The 18,599-nt window shown below is 44.0% G+C and overlaps 1 protein-coding gene across 1 annotated transcript in view; it reads left to right on the top strand.

Moving 5' to 3' along the window:
* LOC116052955 (segment polarity protein dishevelled homolog DVL-3) overlaps positions 1–17,763 on the top strand; it is a 26,729-nt gene extending 8,966 nt beyond the window's left edge. The window contains exons 5-15 of the mRNA XM_031303817.2: positions 4,581–4,725; positions 6,352–6,451; positions 7,057–7,126; positions 7,628–7,767; positions 10,816–10,892; positions 11,295–11,362; positions 11,500–11,580; positions 11,664–11,798; positions 12,606–12,773; positions 14,333–14,530; positions 17,186–17,763. Of these exons, the coding sequence (XP_031159677.2) occupies positions 4,581–4,725; positions 6,352–6,451; positions 7,057–7,126; positions 7,628–7,767; positions 10,816–10,892; positions 11,295–11,362; positions 11,500–11,580; positions 11,664–11,798; positions 12,606–12,773; positions 14,333–14,530; positions 17,186–17,436 (1,433 nt within the window). The 3' untranslated portion in view covers positions 17,437–17,763. The remainder of the gene's footprint in view (positions 1–4,580; positions 4,726–6,351; positions 6,452–7,056; positions 7,127–7,627; positions 7,768–10,815; positions 10,893–11,294; positions 11,363–11,499; positions 11,581–11,663; positions 11,799–12,605; positions 12,774–14,332; positions 14,531–17,185) is intronic.
* Positions 17,764–18,599: the final 836 nt, after the last annotated feature.

Consider the following 18,599-nt stretch of genomic DNA (forward strand, 5'->3'; position numbering starts at 1 on the left):
TAGCTGTTTCTCCAACTTCAGTAGTACAAGGCAGGATTAGCCGGGAGACTTCTTCTAAACGAGGGCACACTTCCAACTTCTTTTGGAGATTATGGTGAACTAGTGTGTGTTAAATTGAGGTTAAATTGGGCCAGAGCGCACCGGAGCTCAGCTCCGTCTCCTTCAGCACCAAACATTTTGCCGGGGCTTCAGCCCCGAATGTATTTTGAAAAGTTGATTGACAAATATGAAACCAGACATCTCTTAGTGTCCTCTCTCTCGCTGTAAAAAGCTGAGCACCTTCAGGTTTATAAAGGACGCGCTCTGCTGTCGACATGCTGCGGCAGATGTGTCGCGTTTGAGCTCCGTGTATTTCTGTCGTAGTTTTGGTTTTCCACCTCCGATGTAGAGCAGCGTTCAGCCACTTCTTAAACTTTGTCTCATTCAGAGACCAGAGACCCAAACGGGGCTCTGAGTCTGTCAGGAGGTCTGAGGTCTACCGTCTCAGCAGAGATATCACGTAATGCACAGCAGGCTACGGTGCAGGTAGATTATTTTCTGAAATATAGTGACTGTGTTCTTGTAATAGCCTATTATAACTTTATTTTTCTCAAAATATCACGACTCCTCCAAATCTCAGAGAACACAGATGGGATGAGTTATTTTGAATGAATAAAGTTTTGAACATGAGCAGAAATGTTGCTCAAACATCTGATATATGACAGTCCAGGTTTATTAATTCATTAAAATGAATAATGTATCATTGAGGTGAATAATTGTCATATGCACATTTAAGGAGGTTACTTCCTCTACAAAATCAGAATCAGAAAAAGCTTTATTGCTAAGTACGTTTTTTACACATAAGTTAAACAAACAGGTTAAACAGAACAAACAATATAAGTATAAATATATATATATATATATATATATATACACACACATAATGTATTAAAAATAGAGTAAGAATTAAGATAAAAAGAGCAGATTGATAAACAGATGCAAAAGAGGAGGGAGGAGTAAATGATGCTAACTGTGTGCTGACTCAGATATAATTAGAAAAGTTGATCTATAGGAGAATAAATAGATGAACTACAGAATGCCTCAGAGCATTACTGCTAAATATTCCATTATGTTTTTATATGTGGATTGTAATCTATGTTTCCCTTTACATAAAGATATTTCAGGCATATTGATTCAGAAAAAGGTAGAAATAGGTGCATAAACATTCACCAAAATGCAGACCCAGACCCGCCCACCCCCCCACATCATAGGTTATCACACAGATCTGGTTGCCAGGTCACTTATGATTATTTATTTATTTATTTTATTTATTTATTTAGAGAAACAGGGACAGCGTACAATAAACATTAACCTCAAGAGGAGAGATGCATAGTACCAGGTTTTAGCTCAAGAGCTAATTTTCACCCGTAGTCCCTGGGCAGGCTGATCGCAGCTAAAATACATAATACATCATACATACATGAATAGTGAGATTTACATTGACCAAATAAATAATATAAAAAAGGTCATATTCAAACCTTTCATGTACTCAAATCAATCAATTAGACCAAATGTTGGCGCCATCTAACTAACATCTACGAACTTGAAGCTAAAATGAACATACAGTATCTCACACAAGTGAGTACACCCCTCACATTTTAGTAAATATTTCATTATATCTTTTAATGGGACAACACTGAAGAAATTACACTTTGCTCCAATGTAAAGTATGAAGTGTACAGCTTGTATAACAGAGTAAATGTGCTGTCACCTCAAAATAACTGAACACACAGACATTAATGTCTAAACCACTGGCAACTAAAGTCAGTACACCCCTATGTTAAATTCCCATAGAGGCAGGCAGACTTTTATTTTGAAAGGCCAGTTATTTCATGGATCCAGGATACTATGCATCCTGATAAAGTTCCCTTGGCCCCCACATCATCACATACCCTTCATCATACCCCACATCATCACATACCCTTCACCATACCCCCACATCATCACATACCCTTCACCATACCCCCACATCATCACATACCCTTCACCATACCCCACATCATCACATACCCTTCACCATACCCCACATCATCACATACCCTTCACCATACCCCACATCATCACATACCCTTCACCATACCCCCACATCATCACATACCCTTCACCATACCCCACATCATCACATACCCTTCACCATACCCCACATCATCACATACCCTTCACCATACCCCCACATCATCACATACCCTTCACCATACCCCCACATCATCACATACCCTTCACCATACCCCACATCATCACATACCCTTCACCATACCCCACATCATCACATACCCTTCACCATACCCCCACATCATCACATACCCTTCACCATACCCCCACATCATCACATACCCTTCACCATACCCCACATCATCACATACCCTTCACCATACCCCCACATCATCACATACCCTTCACCATACCCCCACATCATCACATACCCTTCACCATACCCCCACATCATCACATACCCTTCACCATACCCCCACATCATCACATACCCTTCACCATACCCCCACATCATCACATACCCTTCACCATACCCCACATCATCACATACCCTTCACCATACCCCCACATCATCACATACCCTTCACCATACCCCACATCATCACATACCCTTCACCATACCCCACATCATCACATACCCTTCACCATACCCCACATCATCACATACCCTTCACCATACCCCCACATCATTTACTGACACTAGCAGTTGTTACACCGAATCATGATGACTGGCGGAGAAAAAGCAAAAAACTTCTCAGACGTTCAGGAATTGCTGCAAATTGAATTATAATTCCGGCCTGTTCTCACATAGTGTAGGGAAACCTGATCTATAACTACATGTATTAATAATACCTTCCAAAGCGGCAGGCATTACGGCATTCGGGGACAGCTTCGATATACCAGACGTATATAATAAGATTTAACAGAACTACTGCTTATTATATCCAAACAAGCCTTAGTGATAAAGTTGAAGATTATATATAATATTTATTTAAAAAAACACTCAGCTGTCTGACATTTCCCTCTGGAAACAGCCGGTTTCCCCCAGACTGGCGAGGACCAGTATTTGGACCGGGATGGCACGGTTCCGGCGCGTTGCCCTACTGGACCCAATTCAGTACATAGATCCAAGAGCTCAGCTTTAGGGAATCTAAATCATCATATTAGCCAGTCATGGTCATGGTCCCTGAAGTCTCTTTCTCTCCTGATTCTTCCATTGCCGTAGTCCTCCTGCAGGGCCAGCAGTGCCATCATGCAGCATTACGCATGGGGTCATCGCAGTATATATACTTACAACATATTGTGATTGTTAACACCTTGCCAACACAGCATCAACTAGTGGTATTCCCCCCCACCCCGAGACACAATTTGAAGACAAAAGTCTAATAGGCAAACACACTTTTCTTCATGCAGGTTTTGTTATGAACAGTATTAAAGTTCTGACTGATAACAAGGACATTAAGGGTAACGATTGCGCGAGAACTTAACGGCTGTATTTCCAGACTTTGACATTTGATGATATATGCAGAGTATTAAAGACTATTTCAAGGTATTTAGTTATTTACACTGTGTTCTGCCGTTATCTAATGCTAGGTATTTAAATGCTATCCTGTATTCCATGCAGTCGGGCCATCTCCTCCTCCTGTAGCAGACGGCGAGACAGCGCCGATTAAATATTAAGAACACATTTTTATTTAAGATTTGAGTTGGAGGTCTTTATAGAACAAGTATCACTCAGTACAAGCTCAAATACCACTGCTGGATTTAATCTTCATGGTAACGTGGATGATATAGAGTGAAAAAATGTGCTTGAGGCTAGGGCTGGGAAAAAAATCTATTTGATTTAAAAATCGAGTTGGTAGGTCAAATCGATTCATATTTTAAAAAAATTGATTTTTTAGATTTTTGTTCAATAAATACAGTATAAATAATTTGGATGTTTAACAATCTTTGTTGCACAGTGACTTTTCAGTTATAGAAAGGGTTTGCCTTTGCAATTTTGTTAATGTTGATGCACTTTAATTAAATACAATAAATATATATTTTTTAAATATATTTACAGTTCGCAGTTATTTTGTTTTAAAAGGAAGGGGGGGAAAAATCGAATTGAATCGTAAATCGAGTTTTTTATTAAAAAAAATCACAGATTTTTTTAGGGAAAAAAATCGGCCAGCTCTACTTGAGGCATTAATACTTTAAAACATTACGAGTCATCGTTATTCCCACATTTACTCTCTGCAGTCTGACTTCAGTTCACCACCTCGCCATCTGCGTCACCAATTCCTATTTTGTCTCCAAAATGTGTGTACCCATGGGTCAGAGTTTGCGTGGAGGACCGCACATTCTCCCGTCACGTTTGTTTTTTATAAATCACAACCTTTGCGTGGGAAGTGGCGAACGCACATTTTCAGCCCCGTTTTGTGCGTACGCCACGTTTATAAATGAGAGCCCTGGCCCTTTTTAACTGTTAGAAAGCATACAATGTTTAAGTTCCAGTTTTCTGCGTTTCTGATTGGCCGCTCTCTCTCTTTCTCTCTCTCTCTCTGCAGGCGGGCGTCTGAATGGGCACGCCCACCGACCAGCTGACCAGAATGGGGCGGAGCCAACTGGTGAAGGCGACAGCTCGTCAACCCAACAGAGCAGCCAATTAGAGACGAGCAGTTTCTGCTCCTCTGAGGAAGACTCGGGAGGAAGGTCAGACACACACACACACACACACACACACACACACACACACACACACACACACACACACACACACACACACACACACACACATACATATACACACACACACACATACATATACACACACACACACACACACACACACACACACACACACACACACACACACACACATACATATACACACACACACACACACACACACATACATATACACACACACACACACACACACACACACACACATACACACACACACACACACACACACACACACACACACACACACACACATACACACACACACATACATATACACACACACACACACACACACATACACACACACACCACACACACACACACACACACACATACATACACACACACACACACACACACACACACACACACACACACAGACACACACACACACACACACACACACACACACACACACACACACACACACACACACACACACACACACACACACAGACACACACACACACAAACACACACACACACACACACACACACATATACACACAAACACAGACACACACCCACACACACATACAGACACACACACACACACACACACACACATACACACAAACACAGACACACACACACACACACACACACACACACACACATACATAGACATACAAAGACACAAACACACACACACACACACACACACACACACAGGGAGGGAAGTTATACCTCTCTGGGAGGGAGACAGGCAGGCAGGGAGACAGACAGGTAGGGAGGGAGGGAGACAGGTAGGGAATGAGGGAGACAAAGACACACACACACACACACACAGACACAGACACAGACACAGACACACACACACACACTTTACACAGGATGTGTAAAAATGTTGAACTGCTCCTTTAAAACATGCAGTTCGTTGACATCATCAGCAGGAGCTGCTGTGATTGGTCGGCTCGATAATAACAAACACTCACCTGCCCTCCAGGCTTCTTCTTCTGCTCCAGTAAACCTGTTCACACGGCGGCTCCTCCTCGCGCTCTGATTGGCTGCTGCTGCTCAGACAACAGCGCCGCGGCTGATCTGAGAGCAGAAGTAATCTGTCCCCTCTGCTGTATACATGTAGAATATATATCATATACATTCATACATATATCATCTCTGCTTCCACTATTCAACTTTTTGTCACATTTTTGGATCGTCTGGATTTCGGATTATTTACTTTTTATTTATTTGTTTTATATATTTATATTTTTTTCTGTTAAACTGTCAAATATTTGTATGATTTTGTTTCCAAAGGTTAGTTTTTTATTCTAATATTTCCTCTAATGTTCATAATTATATTGGTTTTTCATTTTTTTTTATTTGATTGTTGATAATTTTAAAACAAATGTGTTAGTTTTTGGTTCATATTTTCTTTTATTTTGAAATTCTTGTACTTATTGTACATTTTTAGATTGAAATTTTTCCAGATTTTGCTTTATTTTGGCGGGTAAGTTTAATTTTATTTAATGTTTTCCTACATATATTTTACAAAAAACCCCAGTCACACTGAGTGAGCTTGTTGCCTTGTTAACTTCGGAGCGTCCAATCAGCTGTGAGTGTGTGTTTCCTTCTGTGATGTCACTCCAGGTTCAGCCAATCAACAGGGCAGAGCAGCTCCTCGCCACGACTCGTCAGGCGACAACGCCGTCGCCACCGGAAACCCAAAACACAGCAACGGATGGAGAGGGTACACACACACACACACACACACACACACACACACACACACACACACACACAGACACACACACACACACACACACACACACACACACACACACACACACACACACACACACAGACACACACAGAGAGACACACACACACACACACACACACACACACACACACACACACAGACACACACAGAGAGACACACACACACACACACACACACACACACAGACACACACACATACACACACACACACACACACACACACACACACACACACACACACACACACACACACACACACACACATACACACACACACACACACACACACACACACACACACACACAGCTTCTTTCTGTCTTTGTCTTTTATTTCCTCTCTTTTAACTCTGTCTCTGTCTTCTTCTAACTCTCTCTATCTGCCTGTCTGCCTGTCTCCCTCCCTGCCTGTCTGTCTCTCTGTCTGTCTGTCTGTCTCCCTCCCTCCCTGTCTGTCTGCCTGTCTGTCTCTCTGTCTGTCTCCCTCCCTGCCTGTCTGCCTGTCTCCCTCCCTCCCTGCCTGTCTCCCTCCCTGCCTCCCTGCCTGTCTCCCTCCCTACCTGTCTGTCTGTCAGTCTGTGTCTCTCAGCAGTGTCACTGACTCCACCATGTCTCTCAACGTGATCACAGTAACTCTGAACACAGGTGAGTACCAGCGGAGCCTCTGATTGGTTGTCTACTCATAGGGACTGCAGATGAAAAATAGCCTTCTGGCTAACTCTGGCATATTGACAGAAATGTTTATTAATATGCACTGTCCCTGTAATAAAAAATAAAAAAAGCACTCTGACCTCATCTCAGCCTTCTAAATGTTCTCTTGGGCCGAATCAAATGTTGTAAGACAGTTCCCATCATGCTTTGCGTCTGCAGACAGACTGAGTAATGTCACGAAGCTGAATATTATGTTGTCATATTGATCTGCAACACTAATCAACATCATCACCTACCTGTCTCCCTCCCTCCCTCCCTCCCTGTCTCCCTGCCTCCCTGTCTCCCTCCCTCCCTGTCTTCCTCCCTGTCTCCCTCCCTCCCTGTCTCCCTGCCTGCCTGTCTCCCTCCCTGCCTGTCTCCCTGTCTGTCTGTCTCCCTCCCTCCCTGTCTCCCTCCCTGCCTGTCTCCCTGTCTCCCTACCTGTCTCCCTCCCAGAGAGGTATAACTTCCTGGGCATCAGTATCGTAGGTCAGAGTAACGACCGAGGAGACGGAGGGATTTATATCGGCTCCATCATGAAGGGAGGAGCGGTGGCCGCGGACGGACGCATCGAGCCGGGAGACATGTTGCTGCAGGTACTTCTACTACTCTAACTGTACTTCTACTACTCTAACTGTACTTCTACTGTACTTCTATTACTATAACTATACTTCTACTACTCTAACTGTACTCTAACTGTACTTCTACTACTCTAACTGTACTCTAACTGTACTTCTACTACTCTAACTGTACTCTAACTGTACTTCTACTACTCTAACTATACTCTAACTGTACTTCTACTACTCTAACTGTACTCTAACTGTACTTCTACTACTCTAACTCTACTTCTACTACTCTAACTGTACTCTAACTGTACTTATACTACTATAACTATACTTCTACTACTCTAACTCTACTCTAACTGTACTTCTACTACTCTAACTGTACTCTAACTGTACTTCTACTACTCTAACTCTACTTCTACTACTCTAACTGTACTCTAACTGTACTTATACTACTATAACTATACTTCTACTACTCTAACTGTACTTCTACTACTCTAACTCTACTTCTACTACTCTAACTGTACTCTAACTGTACTTATACTACTATAACTATACTTCTACTACTCTAACTGTACTTCTACTACTCTAACTCTACTTCTATTACTCTAACTGTACTCTAACTGTACTTATACTACTATAACTATACTTCTACTACTCTAACTGTACTCTAACTGTACTTCTACTACTATAACTATACTTCTACTACTCTAACTGTACTTCTACTACTGTAACTGTACTTCTACTACTCTAACTGTACTTCTACTACTGTTAGCACGTGTTATAAAGTAGACATTTTAGGTCCTTTAAAATTCCCAGGCTTGATACACACACACACACAGAGACGTTGGTTGTAGTTTGAAAATGATCTTTATATGGTTTTTGTTTTACTAGCAGCAGATGTACGTTCTTGTTTTAGACAGTTAAAACAGCCTGTTTATCTTAGAGGGACTGCAGTCTGTCCCCCGTCACGCGTGGACGGGGGACAGTGGCACTCGTATCGTCCTGCCGACTCTTCCTGATCGGTGCGTCTGTGCAGTACCAGACAGCCTGCCCCTTTATCCTTGTTAAAGCAGATCCACCTGGCCGTGCGACGCTTCTGTCGCGCCGCGCTCCACTCTATTCCTATGGGTGACGTCAAGCGACTTCAACGTGCACGCAAAGCATTCCGGGAAGGCGGCGCTGCATTTGAGAAAATGTTGCGCGTCAAGAAGCTCGCCGATGCCCATCTTTATGCAAATGAATCCGTTGAACGTGAGGCGACTATCCAGTAGAAGTAGACGAAAATCTTTTAAACTGACCTTTGTTGATCTGAAATGAAGACAGATTCAGCAACTGCACGGCCTATTTCTCTCTTCAAATGTTTTCAGAAACACGTTTTGGTGAACTATTTTCGTAAAATACTAGACCGTATTCTCAACGAGCCGCCATGACAGTCTGTTGAAATTCTCGAGAAGCCAAACCCACGTCAGGCGTTCGTCCAATCAGCTGCCGGTCAGGGGCGTGGAGCATCAACCATGGATGTATGACGTCGCGACACCACGCTTCAGTCGTGTCGGACATATGGATCTGCACCGTAACACTCGCCAAAATGCAACCTAGGGTCTTTCTGTGAATGTACCCGAGTCAAACTTTCATTTAAAAGCATATTTAGGACGGAATCACCACTTTTAAGATTTACCTTAGTCTCGTTTTTGGGTCAAATGGCCTTTTGAATGGGAATGCTAGGGGCACTTTTATGCTAGCCTCAAAATATCTATTTTTAAACCACTAAGAAGGCTCGACACAACATGAGACTTTGCTCCAAGTATCACCAGGAGCTCTACACCTTAACGGAAGACTTGACAACATTGGTTGTGTACCCAGAGTTTACTAAAAAGAAAGGTTTTACACAATGTGTCTGGGGCCTAGACATCCAAAACCCCTGCCTAATCATCTCAACCTTTCTCTCCTGATATCCACTGTGGATTCGGTTCAGTCAGGAGATCTGTGATCAGGCTTACCCCAAAACAAACAGTCACTGTCATTCGGACTCCACGTAAGGAATGCTGTGGCTGAGGAGGCCATGTTTCCGGCGTTGGGCCTTCTCGTCCTGCGCTATGGCGCGCGTTCCTTGTTATTTCCTTATCAACATATTCGAGAGCAATGTCTTCTGGAATCATTTTCAACAAGATAGGACATAATAAACTTCCATAGGTGTCCGCTACAACACCTAGCGGGCTACGCACCTGTATCTCACAGTCAGCAGACAGTTTGCACAAAGCACTTACATCAGTTGCTCTGTTTACGGGAGTCACGTTCAGTAACTTATTCATATGAGCATTAATCACTAGATCTTTACGGCCAGATCGTTTTTTAAGCAGATCAATAGCAGTGTCATAATTAATATTAGACAAAGCGAGGCCTGCTACTGCATTCAGGTATAGTGCTGTGTGGTACTATTACTACAGGTATAGTGCTGTGTGGTACTATTACTGCAGGTATAGTGCTGTGTGGTACTATTACTGCATGTATAGTGCTGTGTGGTACTATTACTACAGGTAGAGTGCTGTGTGGTACTATTACTGCAGGTATAGTGCTGTGTGGTACTATTACTGCAGGTATAGTGCTGTGTGGTACTATTACTACAGGTATAGTGCTGTGTGGTACTATTACTACAGGTATAGTGCTGTGTGGTACTATTACTGCAGGTATAGTGCTGTGTGGTACTATTCCTACAGGTATAGTGCTGTGTGGTACTATTCCTACAGGTATAGTGCTGTGTGGTACTATTACTACAGGTATAGTGCTGTGTGGTGCTGTGTGGTACTATTACTGCAGGTATAGTGCTGTGTGGTACTATTCCTACAGGTATAGTGCTGTGTGGTACTATTACTGCAGGTACAGTGCTGTGTGGTACTATTACTACAGGTATAGTGCTGTGTGGTACTATTACTACAGGTATAGTGCTGTGTGGTACTATTACTGCAGGTATAGTGCTGTGTGGTACTATTACTACAGGTATAGTGCTGTGGTACTATTACTACAGGTATTGGGAGCTACTACTTGTATTAACAGTGTGTATAAATATGTGTCTGTCAGGTGAACGACATCAACTTTGAGAACATGAGTAACGACGACGCTGTCCGAGTCCTGAGAGAAATCGTCCACAAACCAGGGTGAGACTTCTTTCACTACTTGCTTTTAATAGTACTATTACTTCTAATACTTCTATTACTGCTGCGTCTAGTACTAGTCCTACGGGAATGGAGAGAGTGAAGTACTTCAGACAGATAAGGAAACACAAATTAAACCCTCATTTGATAAGATTTCCTCCCAGGGGTCCGACCTGACGGGATCTTTGATTTTTACCTGATGAAAAATTATACCTGAGCAAAAAGTTGATATAAAATACATGAATTAAAAAACTGTTGTTGTTCTGACTTCAGCAGGCGTTCATTTGCATATTCCAACTTGGAAACTCAGGTTAGGATGTGTCCAACAACTCATGAACACTGTCTGTCTCTCTGTCTCTCTGTCTCTCTGTCTCTCTGTCTGTCTGTCTGTCTGTCTGTCTGTAGTCCGGTGACGTTAACGGTGGCAAAGTGTTGGGATCCAAACCCCCGAGGCTGCTTCACGCTGCCGAGGAGTGAGTCAGCACCAACACATATCTTCAGTGAATTAAATCATTCCCTCCCCACGCTAACGCTAATGCTAACGTTATACCTTAAACCCAGTCAGACTAATGTGCCTTTTTCTCCCCCGTCTTCTTCATCGTCCTGGAAGGCGAGCCGGTCCGTCCGATTGACCCGGCTGCCTGGGTGTCCCACACCGCCGCCATGACAGGCCGGCTCCCCCCCCACTACGGTGAGACTCCCATCAGCCACTGCAGCATCCACCCGTCACCCGTCCGTCCACAACTCCAACAATAACCTGCCGCTGTTTTTCAGACCTGCAGGAAGAAACCCATCTCACCATCCACAGCGACATGACGGCTGTCGTCAAGGGGATGGCCAATCACGAGTCGGGCCTCGAGGTTCGGGACCGCATGTGGCTGAAGATTACCATCCCCAACGCCTTCATTGGTAAGAAGACCCTTCAACCGTTTATCATAAGAAGACCCAAACTCTGACCCTTTATCAGGGACTTAGGTCCCATGATGGCCCACCGGAAGGAGAGGGACTTCTCTCTATTCACACACCAGAATGATCCAAAACCCAAAACTAGGGTTGGGTCCCGAAACGCGGTGCCAATAGGGCACCAGTGCCGACGTGAACTGTAGTAACAAGACCGAATAAGAACAACAATTTCGGTGCCTCATTTCGGCCCCTGACTTTACACTATACCTGACAGCAGGTAACGTTAGCCTACCGTTAGCTAGCAGCTAAATGCTGACAGCTAACAGTGTAAAGTGTGACTGTATTTCACTGTAGAGGATGCCAACAGCGGGACGTAACAGTCTGACTGCAACAGCTGCCGTTGTTGGAATTAAACAACACAGACGGTGCGTTCACTTGATACTGGTATCCTCGTGGTGCATTCAAAGTTATTGTAAAATACCCTTTTCCCATCTGGTGGTTGTTTTTGTCGTTTAACAGCAATTTACTGGTGAAATAAGTTATTGTTATGAGTCATAGTTAAGTATAGTATAGTAATAGTATTATTACATTTTTAATTTTGACCATATGGCCTTAGTGATAAACAAGCCGTTCTTTAATGTGGCCGACTGTTGTTTAGTACCCTTCTATTTTTTCTCTTTTTAACTTTATTAAAACGTATCAGTTCAGGCACCGTTTTAAAAGTATGGCTTTAGCACCGGTATTGGAAAAACCCAAACGATACCCAACCCTACCCCAAAGTGAATTGATGTCTGAAGTCTTGGGTCCATCCAGGTTCTGATGTGGTGGACTGGCTCCACCGTAATGTGGAGGGTTTCACCGACCGCCGGGAAGCTCGCAAGTACGCAGGAAACCTGCTGAAGGCCGGCTACATCCGCCACACGGTCAACAAGGTGACCTTCTCTGAACAGTGCTACTACGTGTTCGGAGACCTCTGTGGAGGTGAGTCACACACCCTAACTCTGATTTCTTATTGGTTTATTCTCTAGGGGTGGGGTTTACAGTCAACACACTCACGTGTCAGCATACACAAAGGATGCACGCCTTAAAGGAACACGCCGACTTATTGGGACTTTAGCTTATTCACCATAACCCCCAGTGTTAGATAAGTCCATACATACCCTTCTCATCTCCGTGCGTGTTGTAACTCTGTCTGACGCCCCCAGCATTAGCTTAGCTTAGCACAGATCCTGGAGGTAACTGGATCCATCTAGCCTAGCTTAGCACAGATCCTGGAGGTAACCGGCTCCAGCTAGCCTAGCTTAGCACAGATCCTGGAGGTAACTGGTTCCAACTAGCCTACTGCTCCCAATAAGTGACAAAATAACGCCAACATGTTCCTATTTCCATGTTGTGATTTGTAGAGTCACAGCGTGTACAAATAACAAGGTCACATGACACACAGCCATCTTCTAACGTATACATACTGGGAACTATATTCTCAGAAGGTGAAGCTCTGCTATGTCTGCTACTTGGGCGGAGTGATTTGCTTTGCAATAAGCTAAAGTCCCAATAAGTCGGCGTGTTCCTTTAAATGTAAAACAAATGGCTTATTCAACCTTAAGTTTGAACTAAAGTAGACAAGTAGCAAAAAGACCATGAGCAACTGTTTTTCATAACGTTAGGCAGTGTATTAACTTAAGAATGCTGCTATCCTTCAAACAATAACAAGACTTTACAACAATTAGTCCAGAAAAAAACACACACTAAATATAATCCCCAAAATACCAAAATATAAATGTCTATTGCAGTCATTCCCAAACTGTGGTCCGCAAAATTACAAATAGTGGTCCACACACACAAACTGTTTGAAAACCCCTGGACTATTGTTCATTTTTGGCCAAATCAGGCAACAGTTCAAACGTTTCAATAAAGTTCAGTTCATTCAAAGAGAGAAGAAATAAACAACGAGCTATCAGCAGCCTGACAGCGAACGGGATCATCAAAACATGGCTGCACAACTTTGAGAGTTTTCGTGCATCCTAAAGTCCTAAAACACCTGTTCATAAAATGAAATATTTTGCACGAACACCAAGATGGCCGACTTCATGTCGGGTGGAACATTTTCAAAATCGATGAGACCTATGTTCCCTCAAAATTTGATATATTAACTTCACATTTTTTTCAGAATCATGGAGCTCATTAGGGGGCGCTATAGAGCCCCCTGGCGACGCCCGAGCCCAACCACTACAGAACTTAGTAGTTTTCACCAGGTCTGACATGTGTGACAATTGTTGTGAGTTTTTGTTGTGCATTCTAACCCCGTCAAAAATGTGACGAAGGACTCATGAATAATCAAAAATAATAATAATCCCTACAAAAACAATAGGTGCCTCGCACTTTCAGTGCAAGGCACCCTTGGGGACTTTACGCTGAATAATAATAATAATAATAATAATAATAATAATAATAATAATAATAATAATAATAATAATAATAATAATGATATTAATAATAATAATAATAATAATAATAATAACGTGACTCCTGGTGTCTGTCAGATCTGGGCGTGATGACTCTACAGGATCTGGAAGAAGACTCCAGTCCACTGGGTCTGGCCCCGGGCCCCCCGAGGCCACCCGCCGTCCCCCCGGACCCTCAGAGGCCCCCCCCCTTCCCCTACCTGTACCCCGTCCCTCACCCCCTCCCCCTCCCCCCACCGCCGGCCTGGGGGGAAACAGGAAGTCAGCACAGCGAAGGTAAAACTACAGAGATCAACACTGAACCCTCCTTCCTTCTTCCCTACCTACCTCCTCTCTTCTTTCATCCTTCCTTCCTTCTCTCGTCTTCTCTCCTTCCCTCCCTACCTCCTCTCTTCTTTCATCCTTCCTTCCTTCTCTCGTCCTCATATTTCCTTCCCTACGTACTTCCTTTCCTCCTTCCATATACTAACCTAAACATGTATATAAACTCTAGAGCATACCTGCCAATACCTGGTTTTCAAAATCTGGGAGATTTGTGCGGGGGCATGGCCGCGCGACCGGGGGGGGGGGGTTACTGTTAAAGGGATACTTCACCGATTAGCATTAAGCTTTGTATCAGTAGAAACTACAGAAATATCTATATATATCTGTATATATAGATATATATATCTATATATATATAGATATATATATATATATCTATATATATATATATAGAAAAATCATCATTTTTGCGTCATTGGAGGCTTTTTTGGCCAGAGGCTAGAGACTACAGCCAAAAAAAAAGTTAGAAAAGACACACAATATAGCTATCTCTTGTCTCAGGGGGGCATGAGGGAGGAAAGCACGGTCATTCAAAAATACTACCGTGTTTCTACTGATACAAAGCTTAATGCTAATCGGTGAAGTCTCCCTTTAAGAGTACTGTAAGTGTTAAGTGAGGTCAGCTTGCTTCACGTCTTCTGCCTCTGTCTGTCCTTTCGTGATGAAGGATGAAATCCCCTGTGTGTCCTTATGTGCCTCTTCTGCGTGATGGTGCCAGTGTGTTTTAATGTGCAGGGTGTTGTCATTTTTCCGCCGTGCGCTATATTAAAATCAATGTGACACACCTTACAAAAGCGTGGAGGTTGTCGATATGACTCGGTAAGATGCATGTAAATTGTTGTGCCCAACACAGTTGAAATTTACAGCTTTCCATTTCTTTGCGGGAACAACACCTTCACCTGCCATTTTTATCAGCTCGCTTTCGTGTGTGACTCTGAATTTTCCGCGAAGCTTGCGCAGAGATCAACTGGGCAACTGGGTTGCCAGGTTGAGGGTTATAGGCTGCCAGGTTGAGGGTTATAGGTTGCCAGGTTGAGGGTAATAGGCTGCCAGGTTGAAGGTTATAGGTTGCCAGGTTGAGGGTTATAGGCTGCCAGGTTGAGGGTAATAGGTTGCCAGGTTGAGGGTTATAGGCTGCCAGGTTGAGGGTAATAGGTTGCCAGGTTGAGGGTAATAGGCTGCCAGGTTGAGGGTAATAGGTTGCCAGGTTGAGGGTAATAGGTTGCCAGGTTGAGGGTAATAGGTTGCCAGGTTGAGGGTAATAGGTTGCCAGGTTGAGGGTTATAGGCTGCCAGGTTGAGGGTAATAGGTTGCCAGGTTGAGGGTAATAGGTTGCCAGGTTGAGGGTAATAGGCTGCCAGGTTGAAGGTTATAGGTTGCCAGGTTGAGGGTAATAGGCTGCCAGGTTGAGGGTAATAGGCTGCCAGGTTGAGGGTAATAGGCTGCCAGGTTGAAGGTTATAGGTTGCCAGGTTGAGGGTTATAGGCTGCCAGGTTGAAGGTTATAGGTTGCCAGGTTGAGGGTTATAGGTTGCCAGGTTGAGGGTAATAGGTTGCCAGGTTGAGGGTAATAGGCTGCCAGGTTGAAGGTTATAGGTTGCCAGGTTGAGGGTAATAGGCTGCCAGGTTGAGGGTAATAGGCTGCCAGGTTGAGGGTAATAGGTTGCCAGGTTGAGGGTAATAGGCTGCCAGGTTGAAGGTTATAGGTTGCCAGGTTGAGGGTAATAGGCTGCCAGGTTGAAGGTTATAGGTTGCCAGGTTGAGGGTTATAGGTTGCCAGGTTGAGGGTAATAGGTTGCCAGGTTGAGGGTAATAGGTTGCCAGGTTGAGGGTTATAGGCTGCCAGGTTGAAGGTTATAGGTTGCCAGGTTGAAGGTTATAGGTTGCCAGGTTGAGGGTAATAGGCTGCCAGGTTGAGGGTAATAGGTTGCCAGGTTGAGGGTAATAGGCTGCCAGGTTGAGGGTAATAGGCTGCCAGGTTGAGGGTAATAGGTTGCCAGGTTGAGGGTAATAGGTTGCCAGGTTGAGGGTAATAGGCTGCCAGGTTGAGGGTAATAGGCTGCCAGGTTGAGGGTAATAGGCTGCCAGGTTGAGGGTAATAGGTTGCCAGGTTGAGGGTAATAGGCTGCCAGGTTGAAGGTTATAGGTTGCCAGGTTGAGGGTAATAGGCTGCCAGGTTGAAGGTTATAGGTTGCCAGGTTGAGGGTAATAGGCTGCCAGGTTGAAGGTTATAGGTTGCCAGGTTGAAGGTTATAGGTTGCCAGGTTGAGGGTTATAGGTTGCCAGGTTGAGGGTAATAGGCTGCCAGGTTGAGAGTAATAGGTTGCCAGGTTGAGGGTTATAGGTTGCCAGGTTGAGCTGACAAACGGGTTGAACATTGTGTATGGTGGATTGTGTGAATGAGATGCGTTTCATACCAGATCTGGTCCGATGATTTATAAAGGAGTTTTGGCCGTGCAGATTACGGGAGTTTCCCGGGAGATATAATAAACCGGGAGAGGTCCGGGAGACAGGGCTAAAAATCGGGAGTGTTGGCAGGTATGCTCCAGAGCTGCAGAGATGAATGGATGAGTCATCATGGATGTTTAAATGTGTGAATGTGTAACAGGAAGTGGCAGCAGCGGATCAAACTGCAGCGACGCCCAGAAGGCCGGAGGACGAGGGAGCCAATCACAGCGCACCAAACAGGAACAGGAAGTGGGTGCTTCGCCAGACAAACAGCCTGAGCCTCCTTCCCCCCCCGCCTCCTTCCCTGGTCTCCATGGTAACACAGACTCAAAGGAGGACCTTCCCGCCGGCCGCCAGTCCTTCCGCCTCGCCGTGGGAAACCCTGGAGACTTCTTTGTGGACGTTATGTGACCCTGTGATGATGTCACACCCTGTCAGGTGACGGAGAAACACAGACTGAAAGAAGAGGGACAAAGTCTGGGTGATGATCTGCTAAAACCTCTCCTGTTATTTTAGGGACTAGTGTCTAACCCGACTACGTTACAGCGTAACGTCTGCGGAGCGCTGAAACAGGACAGTCTAATATTTCTCTGTTTTACGTGAGGTGTGTACGTCTCTTTCCCACAGAAATGGATCCTAAAGGAAACTCTAGAAAGGGTTGAACATCTGTAACTTCCCCTCTTTAGCATTTAGCTTAGCAAAACAACATGTCATCCTCCCCAGTTTCAACCCCTCCTTTAAAGGCATACTACATATACATGGAACTACAGTCAACCTGTAGGGGGACCCAAGCTGGAAAAGTTACTATGCCTTTAAACCAGCCACATCTGGCTCTAGAAACGTTTCCTGAAGTCCAGTATTGTCACAGTCTCGGGTCCAGACCGTATCCACCAGTTAGGATCCAGAGTAGAAGCTGGTTCTGGTTTTAACTCTTGTGTTGTCTTCCCGTCAACGTTTAGTTTTTCTGGGTCAAAATTTAAAATTACAACTTTTATTAACTTTTTTTCGGCATCCGTGCAGTTGAGTGTCCCAAATTCCACTATGGCCACGCCAAGACCTGCTCTACGAGGCAGCTCGATTGGTTAGGGTTAGGGTTAGGGTTACGTTACGTTACGGGGAATTTGGGACACTAAACTGCACGTATACCTTTTTTTCCCAACGTTTTGGTCGTCTTTTTCAACACTTTTCCTAACGTCTCCAAATACTATAAAATTGAATAAAACACCCAAATTCAATGAACGTAGTGAACTGATCATATATTTAACTTGTGAAGAGCGTTGTAGGGAACCATCCATGTTATTTTTTGAACAATTTGGTTGAAAAGAAACCCAAACTGCTGAAATAGAAATTTGAAAATGGGTCAGATTAGACCTGAGGACACCAGGAGGGTTAACTAAAGACCAGCAGGGTCTCTCAGTGTGATAACATGCAGTTTAAACACCGATTATATTCGGGTTAAGGCGATACCCCGGTGTCTCTAACGCCACCTAAACACCTTCTTACCCCCATTAATATTATTATTATTATTATTATAATCCTTTAACAGAGCTACAGAATTCCTTCAGGTACCGGGG

This window comes from Sander lucioperca, chromosome 6 (genome assembly GCF_008315115.2).
Source record: "Sander lucioperca isolate FBNREF2018 chromosome 6, SLUC_FBN_1.2, whole genome shotgun sequence".
NCBI lineage: Eukaryota > Metazoa > Chordata > Actinopteri > Perciformes > Percidae > Sander > Sander lucioperca.